The 24,208-nt window shown below is 41.7% G+C and overlaps 3 protein-coding genes and 1 long non-coding RNA gene across 6 annotated transcripts in view; 1 reads left to right on the forward strand and 3 right to left on the reverse strand.

Moving 5' to 3' along the window:
* LOC134677326 (uncharacterized) overlaps nucleotides 1-24,208 on the reverse strand; it is a 187,314-nt gene that overhangs the window by 78,894 nt on the left and 84,212 nt on the right. The window lies entirely within an intron of this gene.
* On the reverse strand, nucleotides 5,857-16,948 carry LOC134671986 (uncharacterized). The gene is made up of 4 exons (XM_063529887.1): nucleotides 16,851-16,948; nucleotides 15,714-15,961; nucleotides 7,367-7,454; nucleotides 5,857-6,557 (listed from the first exon to the last, which is right to left on the reverse strand). The coding sequence occupies exons 1-4, from the start codon at nucleotides 16,946-16,948 to the stop codon at nucleotides 6,407-6,409; spliced, it is 585 nt and encodes a 194-aa protein (XP_063385957.1). The 3' UTR covers nucleotides 5,857-6,406.
* LOC134677307 (uncharacterized) lies at nucleotides 8,247-15,532 on the reverse strand. Its single transcript, XM_063535745.1, has 4 exons — nucleotides 15,217-15,532; nucleotides 14,789-14,940; nucleotides 8,594-11,616; nucleotides 8,247-8,461 (listed from the first exon to the last, which is right to left on the reverse strand). Exons 1-3 carry the CDS (start codon nucleotides 15,397-15,399, stop codon nucleotides 11,346-11,348), a joined length of 606 nt encoding a protein of 201 aa, XP_063391815.1. The 5' UTR covers nucleotides 15,400-15,532; the 3' UTR covers nucleotides 8,247-8,461; nucleotides 8,594-11,345.
* Nucleotides 15,826-23,371, forward strand: LOC134677286 (D-aspartate oxidase). 3 transcript variants are annotated; one of them, XM_063535730.1, is made up of 3 exons: nucleotides 15,826-15,964; nucleotides 16,239-16,329; nucleotides 22,298-23,371. In XM_063535730.1, exon 3 carries the CDS (start codon nucleotides 22,304-22,306, stop codon nucleotides 23,318-23,320), a length of 1,017 nt encoding a protein of 338 aa, XP_063391800.1. In that variant the 5' UTR covers nucleotides 15,826-15,964; nucleotides 16,239-16,329; nucleotides 22,298-22,303; the 3' UTR covers nucleotides 23,321-23,371. The 3 variants fall into 3 exon arrangements, with proteins under 3 accessions (XP_063391800.1, XP_063391792.1, XP_063391806.1); XM_063535722.1 differs by lacking the exon at nucleotides 16,239-16,329 and having other exon boundaries at nucleotides 15,828-15,964; nucleotides 22,298-23,370; XM_063535736.1 differs by lacking the exons at nucleotides 15,826-15,964; nucleotides 16,239-16,329 and adding an exon at nucleotides 16,618-16,640.

Consider the following 24,208-nt stretch of genomic DNA (forward strand, 5'->3'; position numbering starts at 1 on the left):
CAATCGAATTTGAATCAACGGTGTTAGAAAATAGAGTTGAATATGTTTTGTTTTAAAGTCGAACGAAACAAAATCAATCAACTCGAGTTCCATTTTCATAAAATTTTAATTTTTTTGGAGATAATTTGTTGAGGATGGGGTTGGAGTTCTGAATTTAGTACGTCACATCTTGATCATCTGGATTCGGGAACAAACTCTTTACCCACTTTTTATATTCTACACTGCAAAGTCTATGCAGAGTTATAGTCTGACAAAAAAGACCAGAACTTAAAAAGTGGCAATACTGTAGTGTTATTACAACTTTTTTTTCTCTAGGCGCCCCCTGGCGACGCCCCTGTGACACCCATCTATACCCACATAAATTCAAAATCAACAAACATGAGATTGGTAGATATCGTAATTAAAAATCTGATGTAATACGCGTACTGGCTAATTTTTATGAAATATGACTTTATTTTAAGTAATTAAATGTGGTTAAAAACTGCCAATTGCTCACTGCATAGGATGCTTTTGAACAGACTTGACATGATATCCTCCAGACAATATATTATGTGTTCCGTACTCCACATCGGATATCTTCATTGAGAGAGTAACGCGATCGTTGACCAATGATGCCGCTAGCGTCTATGTAGTCGCTCCGCCCCACGCCGTGACGTAGTTCCGCTTCCACTTCCTGCGAACCGTTGCTCGCTTCCCGCCACTCGCCACCGCCATGTCATTGTTTCGTCGACCGTCTTGACCGATGGTCCGCAAATATTTTTTGCGTATATTTTTGCAGCATGGTGCTTTAACATTTCCGATCCAAAGCTCGGTCGATTAAATAGTGAGATATGGCAGAGATCGCCACTATTAGTCTTTTGGCGGTCTCGCGATCGAAGTCATCGAACGGTGCTTTTCGATTCTACCCACTTTTTTCTCGCTAAATTAATTTTCACATTCCATGCTGCTAAAATCGTTACCGTTAACTCGCATTTTCGAGATCGAAGTAGGAAGTGCGTCAGTGGTTTTTGTTAACAAGTGGTAACAAGTCGCTCCGCATCGGAGAGGGAACGCGCGGTCATCGTGCCTGCGGCGGCGGGGGCGGCGCCCGGGCGGCGCGGCGGCGGACGGCCTGCGCGCGCCGCTGCCGGGTGCCGCGCTTCGCTGATAAGGAGGTTTGGATTGTCTCGAACCATCCGGTGAGCCAGTTTAAGATATTCTAATTTTATTGGCGTTCAGAAGTTACTTCGTCACTCGCGGAGGGTTCTCAGGCAGTAGCCTGGGAGTACCTCGTGTTGTTAGTTGCGGCGCGACCGGGGCGCCCCGTCCCCCGGCGCGGGGGCGCGGGCCCGGCGCCCGCCCCCGCCCGCGCGCGCCGCGTCTTCTGCTGTCGTCCAAGGTGACTCCGAGACACCGCGACGCTGCGGGCCACGGTGGACGCCTCCAGTCCGCAGGACTCGGAGAGACGTCACACGCCCGCTCCTGTTACTGCAGTCGCGGTGCGGACGCCTCCAGTCCGCGGGACTCCGAGAGACGTCACACGCCCGCTCCTGCTGCTGCAGTCGCTGTGCGGACGCCTCCAGTCCGCGGGACTCCGAGAAACGTCACACGCCCGCTCCTGTTGCTGCAGTCACGGTGCGGACGCCTCCAGTCCGCGGGACTCCACGAGACGTTACACGCCCGCTCCTATTGCTGCAGTTGCGGTGCGGACGCTTCCAGTCCAGCGGGACTCCGAGAGATCCGCGTGGCTCTGCGCGTCACACGCCCGCTCCTGCAGCTGCGGGCGCATCGCGGGTGGATCGCGCCAAGGTGAAGGCGGACCGCTTCTGCGTCCCGACTGCTCGAGCGGAAGGAAGGTAAGTTACGTGTAAGCAGTGGAAAGGCTACGAGTACAGCGACGATCGCCGCGTTGGTTGCCGGCCGTCATGACGTCGCTGGTGACCTACGCGCCGGTGGTGGCCACCACGATGGCACCGCCGAGGGCAACAGCGTCGCCGTGATGATGCGTGCAACTACGAGCCTAGCCATCTGCGCCTCCCGTGCCGGTAACGTCCGTCACGCGCACCGGCGCCTGTCGAGCTGGCCGCCACGACGGCGCCTCTCGCACCTGAGCCTGGCGACGGTGGCCGCCATGATGGCGCCGCCCGCTCGATGACACCGCCTGCCCCCCGAGCTGGCCGCCACGATGGCGCCTCTCGCATTACGCATCGACGCGGCGGCGGCGGCTGCCACAATGGCGCTGCCCGCCACGATGATGCCGCCCGCCACGATGGCACCACCACCTGCGCACTGGCGCCTCTCGAGCTGGCCGCCACGATGGCGCCTCTCGCCTCACAGCAGTGCCTCCCAGACCAGCCAGCCAGACGGCGACCGCCTCATGCACCGGTGCCTCCCGAGCTGGCCGCCACGATGGCGCCTCTCGCCGCACGCACCGGCGCCTCCCCGCCACGATGGAGCCGCCCGCCTCACGCGACAACGCCTCTAGAGCGGGCCGCCACTATGGGTCCTCGCCTCACGCACCAGCGCTTCCCGAACCAGTGGCGGCCGCCATGAGCCGCCCGGCCTCAGGCACCGGTGCCCCCGCCCCCCCCCCGAGCCGGCCGCCACGATGGCGCCCCTAGCTTCACGCACCGGCGCCTCCCGAGCGGCGGCGGTTGCCACAATCACGCCGATGCTGTCCACCGATGCTGCAACTACGACGATGTCGTCCCTTGCTCGCTGGGCGCCACAGTATCAGTTTTGTCCTGTCCACATGGTTCCATTGAGGTACGCAGGCGCCTATAGCTATGGTGCAGGTATAGGTATGGTATGGTACAGCACGAACAGACCGCTAAGCTCTTGGTTTCGGTTAAAGAATCCTCCGGCGACGGCAGACAAGGTCGTAAAGAGCCCCGTCCTAGCGCGGCTCGACTGCCCGGAGTTGAAAGCGGTAAGATATGTCGATACTCAGAGGAAAATACGTCGTGTTCCCGGGCTTCATAAAGGTGCTGATCGACTTCGCTGTGTCGCTTCGAAGCTCCTACGACTTCTCGAGGCCATGGAGTGGTCCAACCGGAGAACAGCTAGCGACAAGGCCCTGTGCGACCGCTCGAAACCGAGGTGAAAGGCATCGAAAAGGTCTGCAGACTTCACATAATTATCTCTACTTGCTCGCGCTCTCCAGCTTAAGTTCCGTCTTACAAAGACGAACTCGTGCGAAAAGCCATAATAAACAAAATGGGACAAATAAACCCGCTGCGCCTGAACAAGCTTGAGTTTCCGGTGCTAAGAGAAAGGGGCCAGGAGGACTCCAGCAGTTTCCATCTGTCTGTATTCGACTTTATCGAAACAGTTTTGTTACGCAAAGCGCCAAAATCGATTTTAGACTTGATTTCATCAGTTCGATTTCCTTAAAAGCATGCTACTAACTCGATGCCCTATACTAACTCGATATAGGGTGTCTCTTCGGATAAAGCGAATTAGACCATCACGCTCCTAGACATCACGTGGGACACGCGGCACAACACACCGATTGAAAGTTTTCTTTTTCGCGACATACAGGCCTGCCTTGCTGCAGAGTTTCTCGCAGAAATGAGACTCAATGCCTTCTGTTCAGTCTCAAATTCGCAAACTTTAGTTCATGGAGGAAGGTGAAGCCTTCGCAGTCCCCAGCAACACGGAGCTGCCGAAAGCCTCGCACCACTTTCTTCCTCATCTTATGCAAGCAGTCCGTTACAATCTCCAATATTGGTAGACAATGTACGAGGTAAGGCCCTTTCAGCGAAGAGTAACCGTTAACGGGCCGCATCTGCAGCGCTGACGACAGAAGTGTAAACATACAACCGCACCGGTACAGTATACATAAAACGACGGCGACACTACATCCCTTCCGTTACTACGGCTGTCGCAAAAACTGCTGATGCCAGCAGATCGTCTACAGGTCGCGCTGGTTGCTTGCTACTTGCCAGGTCGGTACAACCCCCGAGGGCAACGGTTTATCAAGAAGTCACTGCGCGCCCGACTGGCAGCTGCGCCCAGCAGCCGCCGAGACTGTCTTCACCTGACAGGCGCCTTGTTGGCCGGCCTCCGCTTTCGAGAGCCCTCGCACTGTGCCACGGTATTTCTTAACAGACTCATTGAACTGCTACCACGACCTTTGACAGCTGCCTGTGAGACTTGGCATGGATGTCTCCACCTCCCAGCCTAGTCTGTGTACTGCGACGGCGTGATAAGGAGTCTTAAAGCAGCTGTGGTAAGCTTGCAATTTACTGGCGGTCCTAGTGAACACAACGTCAGACCGCCCTCCCTTACGAGTCAACGACCTTAAGAATGAGGCGTAGCTCCTGTCAGATAGGACGCTCCAACACCGAGCTGGCGGGATCAGGAGTGACGTCCGCTACTGGCGTGACTGGCGCATGCATATAACATGCCAAGGTCTAACGCTACGTAGCGAACGAAACGCAACTGTCACTGTCTCACTAATATGGAAGAACCGGATATTCCCGATTCCGGTACTGTGTTTGTATAGAAAACAGTAACGGGAGCCCCTAGATCGTCCCCTTGTCTAGGCTGCATGTACGGCCACAATGTAGAAACGGTCTTTATGGTGCATCAAAAATAAGATCAACTGCCAGGTACCTCTATCCAGTGAAGTAGCGAGCTATCTCAGACGTCTATTTCTATTATCCATGTTAGCTTTCAGAACGATACTCGTTCATAAGCCTCTCACAAGTGCTGTGTATGAACCACTATCGGACACTATGCCTTCTTCCAACGCCATTAATAGCGAGACCAGCGCCTCCCAAAGCACCAGCTTGGGACGCGAGACATCTACTTGCCCTAATTTAAATAGCCCTACAACGTTAGGTACGTTAGAAGAAGTACGATAGAATAGCTGCCGCACTTTTGCTGTTAGCATCAGGCCGCAGGGTCAATGACCTTACTCTACTACACTGTAGCCCGGGCAATTATATAGATAACTTTAACGCTATTATTTTGTGTCCGAAATTCGGCTCTAAACCAGATAACGTGTCTTACCGACTGGACTCTTAGAAGCTCCGGAATAAAGTATAGACCCAGTATAAGTAGGTAGTCTGGGTACGTCACCTTGCGAGAATTACACAAAATGTTAGGGGACACTTCGCTTATTTCTTTCAGCCACAGTCTCATCCAAGCCGGCCTCGCCTACGATTGCTTTTGATCCACGATGTACTTAATAACTAAATTGGCTGGAAAGCTATTCACTTAGCGATATTTTCGCTTATGTTAATTGGGAACATGACTCGCCGAGATTCTGCGGATCGGATGCGATTTCGAATGAGAATTCTCTTAAACCAGTTTAACGTCAGATTCGAACCTGAGATTACAATTTCAATTCTCAATTTCCTGTAATTCACATTATAACGAGTCACTGTGATTTCATGGGTTGCAATATGGTGTATACATATTTATTCGTTCTCTGAGTTCTATGACAGTAGGTGTAGCCCTATCGCTTGCGCGCCCGCTAACTCGCCACCAGGAGATAATAAACAGGTCTCAATGAAGATATCCGATGTGGAGTACGGAACACATAATATAAAAATTTTACCTTCCAATAAAATTATTATTATGTTTCCTATCCACATCGGATATCTGAGTAATGCCTTCCTGGCAGGCTACTAGGCTACTTTTATGCCGACGGTACTTCTCCTCAACAATGACATGGCGGTGGCGAGTGGCGGGAAGCGAGCAACGGTTCGCAGGAAGTGGAAGCGGAACTACGTCACGGCGTGGGGCGGAGCGACTACATAGACGCTAGCGGCATCATTGGTCAACGATCGCGTTACTCTCTCAATGAAGATATCCGATGTGGATAGGAAACATAATAATAATTTTATTGGAAGGTAAAATTTTTATATTATCTATGTGGCTAGTTTTAACTCAGGAAAACCCTATACGATTACAGTGCCATCTGCATTGATCTTTGCGCATTTAATCTCATTGTACGCAACAATCTTGCTTATACAATAACAATCATGCGAACCAAAGGGTTTCACGGAGAACAGAAAAATATATTTGCACAAGTTTTAATTGCTTATATTTTACCTATTGTTCCATTTTTCTGTTAATTGGGTTGTAATGTTTGAAAGAGTAGTCTAGTTAGAGGGCTCCAGAAATGAAAGCAGTCTTGGGAATTTAGTAATCACTCGATATCGTAAAAATATATGCACCGACCGACGCCTACTACGGCCTAGACCGATAGAGAATCTCGTCAGCTCAAAATATACAAGTTTGCATTCATTTTGGTTCTATTACATTTCTTTTGGGTCTATTACATACAGCTCTTTGTTTGGTACATAAAACCCACATAATTGTATACCCCTTTGAAGTGCCAAAGAGTTAGCCGTCGCAATCACACGAAGGTCCCGAGCTTGGATGCGTTGTCCCCGGCAATAATGAGGTGGTGGCATTAGAGTAGCCGATGGCGGTCCTCGTGGCACTCGTCGGAGTCCTCGGAGTCGGAGCGCGAGCAGCAGGAGGAGTCGCTCCAGTGCTGGAACTCCTCCTTGTGGTGCTCGAGCGCCATTAGCGAAGGGAACAGGCTGTCGCATGCCACGCATCTGGAATATAATTATATAGGGTACATCGCCAATTACTAGCCACCCCCCAATTACTGGCCACTTAATTTGATTTCTATTTATAGGTGAACAAAGTTCATTTTAGTATATAAGGTACGAAAATCCAATTATTAGCCAGTTTTCAATTACTGGCCACCTATTCCAAAAATGAATTCTATTTACAGATAAATAAAACTCATTTTCAGTATAAGGAAAATGGCCAGTAACTGAAATTTATCCACAACCCACTCGTTCAATAACTGGCCGCCTCTTACAAAAATGAGTTCTATTCACCTATACACAGAATTCATTTTAGTATAGGTGGCCAGTAATTGAAAACTGGCTAATAATTGGCGATGTACCCTATATTTAAACTACATTATTTGATTTTTCAGTTTTAAGAGAATAGTGGATGACCGCTTCATAGAGAAGAGATCATCGATTATAGAGAATATACGTAGAAATGCACGTGCGCGACTGCAGTGCGCGTATTGTAGTGTGTATGAATCTACATTGAAGACTTGACACAACGGGGCCCATTTTATGATAGTGTCGGTACAGGTGTAGGCAACATTTATTCGGTTGACACTGTTTGAAAAATGACAGTAAATTGTACACTAACAAAATCGGGTTCAAAGCTCCCATAGATCAGGAGGCTGGAGTTGCAAGCGTCCATAGGCTGTGATGGCTGCTTACCATCAAGCGAGTCTTATAATTTACTTGTTGCCGCCATAATTAATGGTTAATGTGAATATCAGTGACGTTTGTATTGGTACGCTATGATATTTTAAAATATCATAGTTGGTACGTACCCAAAATGCCTCTTCTTTTGCTGGTGGTCACTGAGCTGACGGCGCGTGGGGAACGAGCGGTCGCACACGTTGCACGTTAGCGCCTCGTCTGTAACGTTACGAACATGCGGTTAGTTTAGGGCTTCCACGCAATAGTAGTAGGAGTCTTATACAAATCTACTGATTTCCACAATCAGACTGCTTAACGTATTGGACGGTACGTCAGGTCTTAGGTGGGTAGCGCGGGCGGTTACGAGTATGACCTATATATATACCTAGGTTGTGATGCTTTATATTAAGGATGGTGGGGGCTAATAGCCAATAAGACGTCAATACCCATCGCCAATCGAAAAGAAAAAATGTATCGGGATCACGGATGCAACAGAGTCACTCACGTGACTTTCCATACATTATTTAGGTACCGACTGAAGTTTCAATTGGAGTTTTGTATTAACGATCTTGACTTTATATGTCCCCATTGCAGTTACCACAAAAACGTCTTCACTCCTTGAGGAGCCACCTACTTCACCTATCAAATTTGCGGCTATATTATTTTGCACTGGTGTATGGTATGATGTACCCATATTAAGTATTTTGTGATAACCGCTTTTCAGCGAAGAAAAACACCGCGAGATATTGTTTGTTGTATGTGAAGTCCTCTAACCGCTTTTGGGTCAGCGTGGAGAGAGGAGCCTGTGGCCTGTGCCCAGGAGTCGGACATATATAGGCTAAATTTATTTTTAATTAATTTACGCGTTTTTAGGGCCGGTTATACCAAACCCACCGTTATCATACTCGTAATAATAAATTGAACGAAAAAGGAAGCATTTTGCAAAATACGCTCGTCTGTAGGAGTAAGGTAAAGACTCTTAATTAGGTTTAGGTAAAAGAAAACGCGTAATATTTCTATAATCGTTTATTTAACAAATTATTTGATTTATCTTGGATAGGTATGAATCCAAATTTCCCAAATCAGGTCAATTCTAATATTTTTATATAACAACCATTTCTGATAAGACACGAGCTTCCTATGCAAAGGTATAAAATCTTACAAATTAGAAAAGTAGGTACCTACTAAAGTTGTGCATAGATTTTTTTTTTTATCTCTAAGGCCCCCTCCAGACTATGCGCGTGAATCGCGGGCGAAGCCGCGAACGCGAGTCGCTGTCTGCGAAAATCGACGCCACACTCGCGTTCGCGGCTTCGCGCCGCGATTCGCGCACGAGTGTGGAGGAGGCTTAATGTCACGATTTGCGAAGTAGATGTACAAAGGGCTCTGCAGACCTTGTATCAAATCGCATGCGATTTTACATCATTGCCGTCTCAATGCTTTACAGGTCTTACTTAATTAAGAATCCTATTTTTGTTTATGTATTTATTGCATGACCACGTTTAAATTCCTGAATTCTAAAGGTGTTACCGCGTTTATTAAGAATTTGACTGCACTAACTAGGAATGTTTTTTTCGGGATCATTGTTAGGACAATTGAATTAAGTGTGTGAAACATTTAAGTAAGTGCAACGAATTCAATCGGTCGATCAAATCCTGCAATGTAACGCAAATCGCATGCATATCTTGGCCACGCCCCTCAAGCATCCCGCCAACATCTACTTAAATTAACGTTACGTTTCACGATGTTATTTTCTGTTACCTATGTTTTTATTAACCTCTAATTAAGAAGTAACGCCAAGCGCGCACCACGATTTTAATTTTTGCGACACGATTTTACAATCGCGCTGTAATTTATCGCAGAAAATTCAGTGCGCGCACTGCGATGAAAAAGTCGACGATTTGTTCATTCTCGACATGGATGTCGTGCCAGTCGCTTGTCGTGAAACAATATGCAATCGCTGTATGACTGAGTATTTATACCACAAAGGTGATCTCCTTCTATTTCTATAATTAAACGGTCAACATCTAGCGTCTCATCTTGTAACTCCATTGGAAAAGCAGGTTCCGATATGTTGACGCTTGGAGAGCGAAATGCCGACTGAGGTCCCGGCTGCGATTTTATTATCGCAGTGCGCGCGGGGCCATACAGCTTCGTATGCTGCAATTCACTTTGCGACAATCGCGTCGCGCGCTGTCGCGGAAAAATGTAACAAATCACAATTTTAAAATCGCTGCGATTTTTTTGTCGCATATGCGCGCACCGCCATATAAAATAAACCCATACGTTACATTTCTGCGACTAAATTATCGCGCGACAAAAAATCGTGGTGCGCGCTTGGCTTAAAAGATACATTCTAAATAATCCATTAATTATAATGATAAAAATTTACAAACGAAAATTATATTTAAGCATTGAACAAAAATAATGCATCAGCTGATAACCGCGTGCTTAATAACTTCGCTTGCGACATATCGGGTTGCGATACTTGTCTCGAAAGGTTTGTAGAGGCCTTATCGCGATTGCTTCGTAACGTATGGTCAAAATGTCTCGTTTTCCACCAGTGTGCGGCACAAGCATAATCAGTACAAAAAAGCTTGTGCCACAGAATAATAGTACATATTACTTGTACAGAAATTAAACTTCCTCTTCCTAAAAAACCGAAGTTTGACAGCAATTCAGGGACGAATCATGCTGTGCCTTTCTAATGTATGGCGTCTAATGCATGGTATCCCTTTCGGCTAATTAGGGTTGTCAAATTTTAACTGATTATCACATATACCGTGCTTGTGTACCAATGGGCACGCAAAGGAACGTCAAGTTTAGCCAACCCTAATAATTTCTCATAGTAACGCTGAGCCGAGCGGAGACGAGAGCGCCCGCGAGGTCCAGTTTGAACCTAATGCTTCAGACGCACACTAGTGGAATAGCGCCTTAACAGTACATGCTTAGTAGGTATGTTGACAGATAATAGATACACCAAGGGCTGATTTAGACGGCGTGCGAACTCGCATGCGATTTTAGTTACATTGCGTACTGTTGGTTACGTCCAATTCAACTGACCGAACAAAAACCACAATGTAATGAAACTCGCATGCGAGTTCTCGCTTCGTCTAAATAGGGCTTTAACGAACACTAATAAAAAAAACCTTCACTAGGCACAATTTATGCCGACATTAACTTGAAAATAAAATAAATTCATAGGCAAGAATAATAAATAATTAAATCAAAGTTTAATAACTAAAAGTTAATAAGTTTAGAAACAAATTGAAAGTGGAAAAATTAACTGTCTTGTCATCCGGAGGTTGTGGATTCAAGTCCCACCCAGTGAATTTTTCCACTTTTAATTTGTTTCTAAGCTTAACAGCATTGTTCGCAGACGTTTCTGCATGATACAAAATTAATTTAAAAGTTAATCATTGGTTACATATTTATCCTATCACAATTGTGTATACAGACCTAGCTACAAGCTGCTTGAGCATATTTTTAAAGTCAAATTTTCGAAAATTATGAAAATAAGTTGTATAAAAAAGTCACAAGGCAGTCATATTACATTGAAGTTTAGGCGCCAGAGTCATTACTCATACTATCATTAAGTATTATTCTAATAGGAATCCCTTCCCCAAATTTCAATATAGTTTATCACCTTTTATTGTGCTAGAGCCGCTTAACAGACAGCAATTTCAAATATAAATGAGAACTGAAACTTGTCTCGCCTCATCATTAGGTCGCATTTACTGAGCCTCACATGTCTTCAGTGGCGTAGTGTGAACTAATCTAGCCGTGGGCGAAGCAGCGTCAGCGCAGAGGCCCTTTCTTTTACTGTGCCCGAATGGCGCCCTTTTACGGCGACGGCCCACTTCGCCCACGCCTAGCTACGCCACTGCATGTCATAAGTCATAACGTTAAATAATTCATGATGATAGTATACCAGTAAATAGTACCAGTTCAGTTTAAAAATGAATTAGTTGTCCAACAAATTCCGTATGCACTTGTTCAGTGTGTCTGAATAGCTTACAAACATAGTGCATGTAGACATGTCTCGTAATTAAAGCTAGCAGTAAATACCCCTATAATACACATACACAATAACAACACATCACTCATTTGTTATATTGGCAGTGTACTGGACACTGATGACTTAAACATGCTTCCGAAGAACCTAGCACCCGTGGAGCCTCCCGGGATGGAGCCCATCATCATCCAGAGTAGAGCTATCACTTGCAGCACAGCACAGACAATAGTAAGTGGCGTGCTTTGTAGATGCAGTGCACAGTACAGTGTTGCTATTAGCGTAGAGCCGTACAGCAGGGTTGTGAGGGCTCGCTCCTTTGAGAAGAGTGACTTCAAGTGAGACCAGGGCCCATAGAGGAAGCTGAAGCTGAAATTAAACAGATATTCACAGTCACAAATTGTTTTCAATACAAGGACCAATAAGGGGGAATTGTATAAAAGTTTTTGTTGTATATAAGTTTTATCATAGGGTCATTCCACCGTTTCCATTACACTTGAACTCATAAAATAAGGTTTTATTCGATATTGTAACAGGAACTAGGAGGTTATATCTATTGATTCATCTACTACTTTGATAATATTTTCTTTTCCTGTACACACATAATTAAAGTATAAGACCAATAACGAGAGAATCACTAAAAAGTAGCTGTTTCGGGCGTTACGCGAATTGGCCTATACCTTCTGACCATCAGTACCAAAATGCATATTTTAGCGAATTTTGTCAAGTAACCTCCAGTTTTATTTATGTCAAGTAATAATAGTTAGTATAGTCTACTGAAACACTGAAGTAACACTTAACGTATGCGGAGTGAAATTTGGTCAAAGTTTGTTATATAAAATATAAAAACACAAAAATCTAAATAAAAAATATGTGTTGTCAATGTAAAGCCAATATATCTGTCAATCAGTTTGGTAAGTCTCATAAAGATTGGTTGTTTAATTTTGTAATTATGGTAAATCAACAAGAACGCCGTCGTCAAACAGTATGTAATTTCTATAGTAGCCATCCCCTATGGCCGAAATCAAAGGTGGTGGAACATTTTGTGCAAATGGGTGAGAGTCGAAGCACTATTTACAATATTCTGGCGTCCTTTGCCTTGATGAAAACCACTGCCAGAAAGCCTGGTTCTGGAAACTATTCCAGCTTGAGCAAGGTTTCTGAGAGAGCTCGATTAAAGAAAATTACGGCCGGCCGTGTCGCACAATCTTATAGAGAGCTCGGAAGAAAATTTAAAACTGACGGCAAAACTGTTAAAAAATATCTTAAAGACATGGGCATTGATAAGCGATGTAGAAAAGTTAAGCCCACTGTCTCTGAAAACCAAGAAATCACTCAGAAAGTACGGTTGTGTAAATTAGTCCAAGAAATATTTTACGCTAAAAACAATGTCACTTGCGTTATGGATGACGAGTCATATTTCACGTTAGATGGAAACGAGTGGCAAGGCAATTACTATTTTGAGAACACCAATGGTCCAACCGATGAGAACGTGAAATATGTTGAGCATACAAAATTTCCTAAAAAAGTTTTGCTATGCTTGCCATCAGTCGACGCGGAATGCCTAAGCCTGTATTCTTTGAGTCAGGTTTAGCTGTGAACGCCGACCGCTACATAGAGCGTTGTTTGCCATTAGTGCGGGATTTCATAAATACGAGTCATAGAGGAGAAAATGTAGTGTTTTGGCCAGACTTAGCCTCAAGCCATTATTCCAAAAAAACCCTTTGGCGGTTGGCGGAGTTAAACATCCCATACGTACCGAAGACATCAAATCCACCTAATGTTCCGCAACTTCGCCCTATAGAAGATTTTTGGGCAAATCTAAAGAGGCGAGTATATTGCAATAATTTTCGTCCCAAAAATCTACAGAGTTTGATTCGAAAAATAAAATCGGAGCTGAATAAAATGCCGACATCTGTGTTTTCGACAGCGATGGACAAAGTACCACAGAACTGCCGTAAAGCATCTCGCATGGGAGTAACCTATTTTTTACACTAAGCCTTGATATATACATTATTATAAAAACATAATTATTTTAAAAAAGGATGGTGTTTTTTTTATTTCAAATAATATTGAACTTTGTCCAAATTTCACTCCGCATACGTTAGTATCACATTTTGTTTAATTTTAATAAAATAAATTACCTGTTTCGGGTGTTACTCATGGTTCGTTTCGGGTGTTACGAGTACGAAATTAAGACATATTTATACGAAATTATGGCTCATTTTATTGAAATTAGTGTCTTTTTAATAAATTCGATTAAAATCATAAGTAATAAATACTGAATTAGTATTAAATACATTAATCTTAACAATAAAAACTGTTTCTCGAAGATATCATAATAATTTTTCTTTCGCGATGCGAATTTTCGACTCACTTGATCGAAAAATGGTTGATGGTGACACCTATTCATTTTGAAAGATCTATCCAACGATACCCCACACCACAGGATTAAAGGAGAAAAAAATTAAAAAATATTTTGTACTGGAGCTACCCTAAAAAATTTTTTTTTTGTAATTTTTGTATTACTACTTTGTTGCCATGATTGATTTTTGTATCCATGCCAAATTGCAGCTTTCTAGCACTAACCACCACGAAGAAAAGCCGGGGACGGACAGGCGGACGATCAACACGTTTCGGGTGTTACACAATTTCAAACTTTAAAACATACAACTAAAGCAGACGCTAAAACAATAATTATTACACATTTGAATAGGTTCACATCATAGCCTTTCTTTGGCAAAACATGTTTGGCTATAGTTAATTACGGGGAAAGTTACACATACTTTTATCTCTTTTTCGTTTCCGGTGTTACTTTGAGACCACAGTCTAGAATACTCTTCTAAAAACCAATTAATCCATGCTTTTTAATATTTTTAAAGACAAATTATAAAATTACGATATTTTAGCTGAAATAACTGCGAGAAATTTGTAACAATTTACAGTTATTTTCTATTAAATTAGTCTTGCCAATATCGCTGTATAAATTTAGTTTTACGCCTATCATTTAAACGTCGCTATCAAGTACATGGAAAACATGTAAAAAATGTTTTTTTTTCGGGTATTTTTTCTGACATGAAGGTTTGGTATGTTTTCTATGGAAATAGGTTAGTGTTGACTTCTTAAACCAATTTTCATTTTTGAACCCTTGGTAGCGTTTATTATGGAATGACCCCATACATATTTAGAAAATAAGATACTGCAAGAGTAATTGCTGTTTTTTTGTATTATAAATATGTATTAGGACTAGACTAATATGTATTAGGTTAGGTTTGGTATGTAGTAGGATGTATTAGGAATATGTATTAGGATTAGGATATATGTAATAAATACTTAAATACATAGAAAACACCCATGGATCAGGAACAAAATATCTGTGCTCATCACACACATAAATGCCCTTATGGGATTCAAACCCAGGACCATCGGCTTCATAGGCAGGGTCAATACTGACTTGGCTAGACCAATGTCAAAAAAACCTGTAAGACATACTATTTAACAATTAAATATTGTTTCCACAACTTTGATGAAATTGAATTACCTTAGTATGAAGAACAAGCTTCCGAGTGTGAAGAGGAGCGCAAACTTCCGCGCCTGCAGTATCAGTATGGGAATGTAGAGGAATGACAGGATGAAGCACAGGATACCGAAGAAAAGGCATACTCCGAAACCCATGAACCTTTGTGTGCGAGTCTGTAAATATGAATAAATTACAGGATATTGAAAAGGACAAGAAAAATCTTTAGGTATCTGGGTATAAAATCTGCCTGAGATAAATTATTTTTGTTTTTGTTATATGTTTGAAGTATTTATGATAGCTATCTAATTAGATAGTGTAGGTTGAAGTAGGGAAGTTAAACTACACAGCAGGACTGTATTCAAGTCTGATCACTGATCAGGTCATCAGTGAGTTGTTTGATGACTCACTATTATATTTAAGCAAAACAATATAATAGGTCATATACTTACTAATGTGAAATACTCTTTTTGCACTTCTTGAAACCAGCTTCCACTACTAGAACTACTCGTAGGCGTTTCTTCATTGCTTCGGGAGAAGAAACTGGGAGTAGAGAATGGTAAACTAATTTTGTAACTTCGACGGTTCTCATTTTGAAGCAAATACTCGTCTAAATCCGACTTCAGGTTCGCCATGACGGTTTACTCTTTAATGACAACGAATAAATTGTTATTATGAAAAACACTGAGTTCACCACTACCAAATCACCACAGAAATTAACTGAAAGATTTGTTAAAAAGTGGTGAATTTACTTGATTTACTTGCAGGTTTGACATTTCCATGACGTTTCACTGTTACTAGTGATGCGCATGTACCGTTGCGAATCGATCGAGTTACCGGTTTTACCTAGACACCAAGTCAGATTGAACAGAAATAGGATTATATAATAATAATGATATACATTTAATACGTTGATTAATTTAATAAAACTAATAATTATACTACTAACCGTAATCTGTGTCATCGCTGAAGTCGTCGTGGTCGTGTCGGCGGATATTGTTGTTGTATCGGTCATGTGCGCAAGGTGGGCACACTCCACGCATATCGCGCTCTTCCAAATCTGTGCTGCTCGCATCTGAGTCTACTGCAGCTTCTTCAATGTGAATATTCTCAATTTGTCGATTGTCTAACTTTTCGTTGGACGACAGTTGATTATAATTCTTCCTCAGCGGTCGAGATTCTGCAACAAAACAGGCGCTGGTAAGCTTTTCTTTTTGTTTATTTATGGCATTGACAAACTTTTTATGAAATTATCGCAGTTGCGTTGCGACGATGATGCGCACAGAATGTTTGATGAATGCTTTAATTGAGATCGGTAGCGGTACAATCAGCAGCAGAAGTTGCTAAGCGGGCGAGGTGTTCAAAATGATCTCGACGCGACTTTACTGTTAAGAGAATAAGAGCGTGTCTAGGTAATTTTGAACAACTCACCCGTTTAGCAACTTATATATATTACTATTAATATTTTCCGCAGGGGATATTGTCTACTGCTCCACAAACATCTTCTCATGGATCTCCACAACGACTCCTCCCGCATCCATTGATCTTGGGAGCCTTCCTACGCGGTGTGTACTCTAGGGATTAACTGCGCTAAATAGCCAATTAAAATCATGAGTTAGTGCATTAGGTATTCACATAGCGTGTCGTGGTCGGGCCCGAATCCATGACGCCTTTTCTGAGAGAAGTTTAAAAATTAGATGAACAAAAGTAATGAAAATTAGATGTTTAACTAATTAACTGTTCGCTACCACTTCGGTTTATTTGTTCGGCATAGTCTTTAATCAATGGACATGCTAGATAAGAAACGGTACCTTTATTATTGTAATCAGCTCGAACGCATACAACTAAGTTCAAGCAGTTCATTTTGGTAATCTGGGTAAGTGATACGCTTTTCTATTACAATTTATTATAATATTGTCGTATATTGGGGGGTTATGATACGACTTGTGAATTATGATAAACTAATACAAAACTGTAATATTATTAAGATGTATAACAAGTTGCCTTGATTTTATTATGGTAGGATTCTGATTATGTGTCAATTGATGGTCAATTGTGAGAATAAAAATATCATGTTTCTCTGTACTTATCGCGGTTCGGCGCGCGTCGCGCGTGAATCGAATCACAAGATGTGAATCGGTCCATGTGATATTTCTGATATTTCTCCATCTTTCTGCTTGCCATATTTCATCTGAATTGTTTTATTAAAGCCGTGTGCAGATAAAAGCCAAACTGTTACTTTCGCATTATTAAATAAATAATAAGTAATATTATAACCAGAATAATGCGACGCTAACGCAGTCTAATCAAAGTCTGTTTGTTTAGGGCCGTGTATACTTACTTAGTGCCAGTTGCACCAACCACATTTGACAGACTGATCATCGTCAGCCGGCGCGCCCCGCGCCTTTACTATGAAACTTTCCATACATAAAAATTTAGCGAACTCTTTAACGTTCGTAACAGTTTGGTGCAACCGACCCTTAATCTGTTTTATGATAATTTAGTAGTATGGAATGCGTCTTGTAAGTTACGTAGCTACCTACGTTTTACCACTTAGAGAGATGTAGGAAGGCGGTATTTAACCCTTTACCTACGGGCCCTTGAATCACTCCGTCACCGCCCAATACGGGCATGTTTTGGCGAGAGTCAGCGGTGAGGCATAATTTCACTTACTTGTAACTTTTGAAGTATTACAGCTACACACTTGAACACACAACAAGAAATAATACACACAATAAGTATAATGTGTTCAATCAATGAATAATCACTTGGAGTATTAATATTCACTACTTTTTCTGCCATCAAGCAATATATCAGTCACTAAGAAATTGAAGATTTTTAAGTTACTACTCGCGGATTTCACAAGTTTAAGTTTAAGAACATTAGTTTATATTTATAGTAAGTATACTTAACACAAATAAACACTTAAATAAAGATAATTATGAAAATAATGCATAAATATCAATCACTTAAATTCTTAAAACGTTGCATAAAAACAATTTGCCACTTGTGGAAAATAGTGATGTGCGTCTATCGACACATTTGTCGATATATCAATAACCTAGTAAATGTAAAACTGAAATGTAACAAGTTATGATTTTGGTGAAATTATTATTAGGTACAATAGTACCTAATAATGAATTCATAACATGTTAAACTCCAATGTTTGAACCAAAAAACGGTAAAAAAACACTAAAAATAACACTCGAAACACTCCCACGGCGTACTCTCATATCGACAACAAATTAAAAACAACACTATTGTCCGCCATATTGAGTTCAATTATTAGGAGCCCTTCAACGTGTACACTAACGCCACAGCTAAATAATCGTGATTATTTAAATTTGACAAAAGATATTGAAATAATTTTTAAGAAAAAAAAACCGACTTCTGTGGGGGCCGGTGAAAGATTATTGTAGATGGTACACTATGTAGAAAAGGAGGTAAAACCACCCACTTTTCTACTAGCATTTCGCTTCTGTAAGGGTCGTAGTTCTAGCCTAACCTAACCCTTGTTCGGTTCTGTGAGGATCGCAGTTCAAACCTAACCTAACCCACTAAACGGCGGGGGTTTAAGCGGGAGGGGCTAGTAAGATTGGTATCATCATACTTTATACCTACATTTTATGGTAGGTAATCATAGTGGTTTATTTAGTTAAGGGTATCATAGTGGTTTTCCGGGTCAAGGTCCGGGTCCGAAACCGAGTCCGAGTTCGGGTCCGAGTCCAGGTCCGAATCCGGGTCCGAGTCCGGGTCCGGGTCCGGGTCCGGGTCAGGGTCCGAACCGGATCCGGGTATGAGTCCGGTTCTCGGTCCGAGTCCGGGTCCCAGTCCAAGTCAAAATCGAAATTCGTAATCACCAAACGTGTACTCTATGCGTCGTTGAAGAGTTCTGTTCTGGTCATCATCAGCAGTTTCACTTCATCAAATGCGACAGTTTTTAATGTAAATGCTTGATTTTATGATGATAATACAAAAATCTCTATACGCATGCCTTTAATATTTGAGGAGTTCTCTCAATTCCCTATGGATCCCATCATGAGAACTGGAGCTTGACAAAAATGTGCCTTAAAAACTAAACTTGCTTAACAAACATAACGAAGAGGAAAAATCGCCAAACGTGAACTATGCGTCGTTGAAGAGTTCTGTTCTGATCATCATCGGCAGTTCCACTTCATCAAATGCGACAGTTTATAATGAAAATGCTAGATTTTCTAATGTAAATACAAAAATCTGTATATATACGCATGCCTTTAAGATTTGAGGATTTCTCTCGATTCCTCATGGATCCCATCATCAGAACTCGAGCTTGACAAAAATGTGGGTTAGAAACTTAACTTGCTTAACAAACATAACGAAGAGGACAAATCGCCAACCATGAACTATGCGTCGTTGAAGAGTTCCGTTCTGATCATCATCGGCAGTTGCACTTCATCAAATGCGACAGTTTTTAATGAAAATGCTTGATTTTCTGATGTAAATACAAAAATCTCTATACGCATGCCTTTAATATTTGAGGAGTTCCCTCGACTCCTTATGGATCCCATCATCAGAACTGGAGCTTGACAAAAATGTGCTTTAAAAACTTAACTTGCTTAACAAACATAACAAAGAGGAAAAATCGCCAAACCTGAACTATGCGTCGTTGAAGAGTTCTGTTCTGATCATCATCAGCAGTTCCACTTCATCAAATGCGACAGTTTATAATGAAAATGCTAGATTTTCTAATGTAAATACAAAAATCTGTATACGCATGCCTTTAAGATTTGAGGATTTCTCTCGATTCCTCATGGATCCCATCATCAGAACTCAAGCTTGACAAAAATGTGGGTTAGAAACTTAACTTGCTTAACAAACATAACGAAGAGGACAAATCGCCAACCATGAACTATGCGTCGTTGAAGGGTTCCGTTCTGATCATCATCGGCAGTTCCACTTCATCAAATGCGACAGTTTTTAATGAAAATGCTTGATTTTCTGATGTAAATACAAAAATCTCTATACGCATGCCTTTAATATTTGAGGAGTTCCCTCGACTCCTTATGGATCCCATCATCAGAACTGGAGCTTGACAAAAATGTGCTTTAAAAACTTAACTTGCTTAACAAACATAACAAAGAGGAAAAATCGCCAAACCTGAACTATGCGTCGTTGAAGAGTTCTGTTCTGATCATCATCAGCAGTTCCACTTCATCAAATGCGACAGTTTATAATGAAAATGCTAGATTTTCTAATGTAAATACAAAAATCTGTATACGCATGCCTTTAAGATTTGAGGATTTCTCTCGATTCCTCATGGATCCCATCATCAGAACTCGAGCTTGACAAAAATGTGGGTTAGAAACTTAACTTGCTTAACAAACATAACGAAGAGGACAAATCGCCAACCATGAACTATGCGTCGTTGAAGAGTTCCGTTCTGATCATCATCGGCAGTTCCACTTCATCAAATGCGACAGTTTTTAATGAAAATGCTTGATTTTCTGATGTAAATACAAAAATCTCTATACGCATGCCTTTAATATTTGAGGAGTTCCCTCGACTCCTTATGGATCCCATCATCAGAACTGGAGCTTGACAAAAATGTGCTTTAAAAACTTAACTTGCTTAACAAACATAACAAAGAGGAAAAATCGCCAAACCTGAACTATGCGTCGTTGAAGAGTTCTGTTCTGATCATCATCAGCAGTTCCACTTCATCAAATGCGACAGTTTATAATGAAATTGCTAGATTTTCTAATGTAAATACAAAAATCTCTATACGCATGCCTTTAAGATTTGAGGAGTTCTCTCGATTCCTCATGGATCCCATCATCAGAACTCGAGCTTGACAAAAATGTGGCTTAGAAACTTAACTTGCTTAACAAACATAACGAAGAGGACAAATCGCCAACCATGAACTATGCGTCGTTGAAGAGTTCCGTTCTGATCATCATCAGCAGTTCCACTTCATCAAATGTCACTTTTTTGGATGTATATGCTTGATTTGTTGATAAAAACCCAAAAATCACTATATGTATGCCTTTAAGATTTGAGGAGTTCCCTCGATTCCTCATGGATCCCATTATCAGAACTGGGTTTTGATAAAAACGGGACCAATCTGTATGCATCACATTCAATCAAAAAAAGAATTTTCAAAATCGGTCCAGTAATGACGGAGATATGGAGTAACAAACATAAAAAATAAAAAAAATAAAAAAAATAATAAAAATAATAAAAAAAAACATACAACCGAATTGATAACCTCCTCCTTTGGGATTTGGAAGTCGGTTAAAAAGGGGGCCGCTACGTATTGTATTGTGTATTTAAGTACCTTTTGAATACATCAGACTAGTTTTTATGTTGCTGGATTCGGCAATCTATGCGTCCAAAGTTAAAACGGCCGTCTTTGTTTTGAGTTCCTAGATCGACGAAACCAGCAACATAAAAACTAGTTTGATGTATTCAAATGGTATTTAAATACACAATACAGTACGTAGCGGCCCCCTTTTTTCAATATCTTTCGTTAAATTTAAATAATCACGATTATTTAGCTGTGGCGCTAGTGTGCACGTTGAAGGGCTCTTAGCACCTCTGCAGCACGGGTGCCAACCCCAGTTGCTAGCAAGAAAGCGGTAATTTTAAAATTATGTTTATGTCAGAGCCATCTACCGAAATATTAAATATGATATTTTTTCTTTGTATCTATACTAATCCCAGTGCATAATGTGACCGCTATTACCAAGCCTAGTCTAGTTTTGTTTAAAAAAAAAGGTTGAACACGACCATTATTTCGATCAACTACGAGTATAGTTGACACCTGTACTGCAGCGGTGTTGCCTTACTGGCAAGGGGTCATCCATTAATTACATCACACGTTTAGGGGGTGGGAGGGGGTCAAGAAAATGTGACATATTGTGACATGGGGGAGGGGGGAGACACAAACTTTGTGACGTCACTTTCACTTTATCAGTAACCGAAAATTTATTTAAATAATTTTATTCGCTGTACATTTAAATAACAAGTTTTTAAAACGATAATCGTTTTTAATCGTTTAATTTTCTCTCCTAAGCAGTTTTGGGTTATAAAATTACTAATATTTATATCGTCAAAAATATTTTAATAAAGTATTAATAATACTTAAGTACTTACTTAATTCGATTTGGCGATTTCGTAGAAATAATGTGACGTCACGCTAGGGGGGAGGGGTTTGCCAAATGTGACCAAATGTGACAAGGGGGGGGAGGGGTCAAAAAACCTAGAAATTCATGTGACGTTATTAATGGATGACCCCCAACTCTGGTTGACACTCGTAGGTAAAGGGTTAAAGCAGCGATAGTTAGAAGTATTCGGATCGCGAAAAGCGCCAAATCCGATACAATTCCGTCAAAAGGGAAGGGAAGGATGTTTGACGTACCCAAACACGGTATGGGGAGGCAAGCTTACGAACCGTGTAGAGATTAAACTAAACTGGTACTGTTATTAAAATGTAGAAATGTAGTCATCTCAATAATATTAACTCTTGTAAGTATGTTAATTTGTTCATTTTTGCAGAAAATCATGGATCCCAGTTCGCTAAAAATTGCCGTCTTGGGCGCTGGCGTGGTGGGTATGACAGTGGCTAGGCTGATTCAGGATGAACTGAGGCATTCGAAAATCACTGTCGTTGCTGATACTTTCAAAGATGATACACTCAGTACCATAGCAGCCGGCATTTTTCGTCCAGGGACCAGCTTCCGAGGCCCGAACAAAGAGACTACACAAAAATGGATCGACGATTCGTGGCATTATTTTCAAAATATTTTAAACACATCTGAAGCAGCGAACGCCGGCATTATGCCGGTGTCATCATATATATTTTCAAAGAATAACTATCACGTGACAAGAAACCATTTAATTGAACATTTGGCACCTATATACCGATCTGTTGATGACAATGAACTAAATATATGTGGCGAAGGTTGGAAGTACGGTTCATACTTCTCAACGATAAAAACAGAATGCAGTGCGCACTTACCGTGGCTGGAACGGATAATACTTGAGAAAGGCGCCAAAATAATAAAAGGTAAAATCGATAACTTTGCATCATTATCGCATTTTGACCTTGTTTTCAATTGCACAGGTTTTGGCGCGAAATATCTGTGCAAAGACAACGATTTGGTTCCGCTGCGTGGTCAAGTGATAAAGGTCAAGGCGCCGTGGTTAAAATCAGCTTTTTATGGGGATTATGACTCTTATATTATTCCTGGTTTTAATGGAATCGCTACACTCGGTGGGACGCGGCAATACGACAGTTACAATGTCGATGTTTGCAAGCACGACGCGGCGGGAATCATGGACAGGTGCTGCGAACTGGTGCCGGGCCTGCGCTCAGCCGAGGTGCTGGCGCACCGTGTGGGGTTACGGCCGCACCGCATGCCGGTGCGCGTAGAGCCCGAGACAGTGGACGGTGTGAAGGTAGTTCACTGCTACGGTCACGGTGGCTACGGTGTCATGACGGCACCTGGTACGGCTATGCACGCGGTCCGAATCGGGCTCGACTCACTTAGGAGCGGCAGCTTTAGAAATAAGCTTTAACTAAATTATACGGAACAATATAATATTTTTCACCACACAGCGGCCGATCGCATAACAACTTGTAACTAATAATAATAGCGGAAGTCTCTTTCTAATCAAATGAATTGGAAAGAGACTTCCGCTAATATTAATTACGTATTAGTTACAACTTGTTATGCAATCGGCCGCAGCCCCAGCTCGTAAAGGCTCTTTTGATTGTTCAAAAACTGAGGAAGTTGCATTTTATTAACAAGGGTGGCAAAGTTTTGAGTTATTTCCTTATGCTGTCTAGTAGAATTAACTTGAATGATGATTTTGAATGATATACCTATATGCTTATTTAATAACGTTCATTTGGATTTGATTTGGTTTAATGTTTTACAATTACTTGTTATCGTTAATCAGTTTCTCATCAACGTGCCGTATCTATAATAATATCTACCTCCTTTGCATTGTTATAAATAAATAAAATGTATAAAGTAGTGACTTTTCCTTGTGACCCCTTGAATTTTCATACGAAACACCCGTAATTAATAACTATACCTGTCGTAATCACAATTTATTCATAAATAAATAATTCATAATCATAATATTATTGCATTGATACTTATGCAAAATTTCAGCTCAATCGGAAATCGGGAAGTGCGTCAAATTTTACCTTCCAAGATTTTGACCCACACTAACTAACATACATACCTATACTAACAAGGGCAAGTTAAATAAAAGCTTGTAATAAAATGCTTCCCTTCGCTTGCTTGATCGATTAAATACCCCACGGACAGTAACGTTTACAGAAGATAAAGACTTGATTAAAAAAGGTGTTTCCCTGAGGGTCGGCTAGGTTTTACGGCGATCTATAAAGATGTCTATTCAAGTAACGTGACGTGACTTGAGTACGAAATTGAACTA

This window comes from Cydia fagiglandana, chromosome 2, assembly GCF_963556715.1.
Source record: "Cydia fagiglandana chromosome 2, ilCydFagi1.1, whole genome shotgun sequence".
In the NCBI taxonomy this organism is placed as follows: domain Eukaryota; kingdom Metazoa; phylum Arthropoda; class Insecta; order Lepidoptera; family Tortricidae; genus Cydia; species Cydia fagiglandana.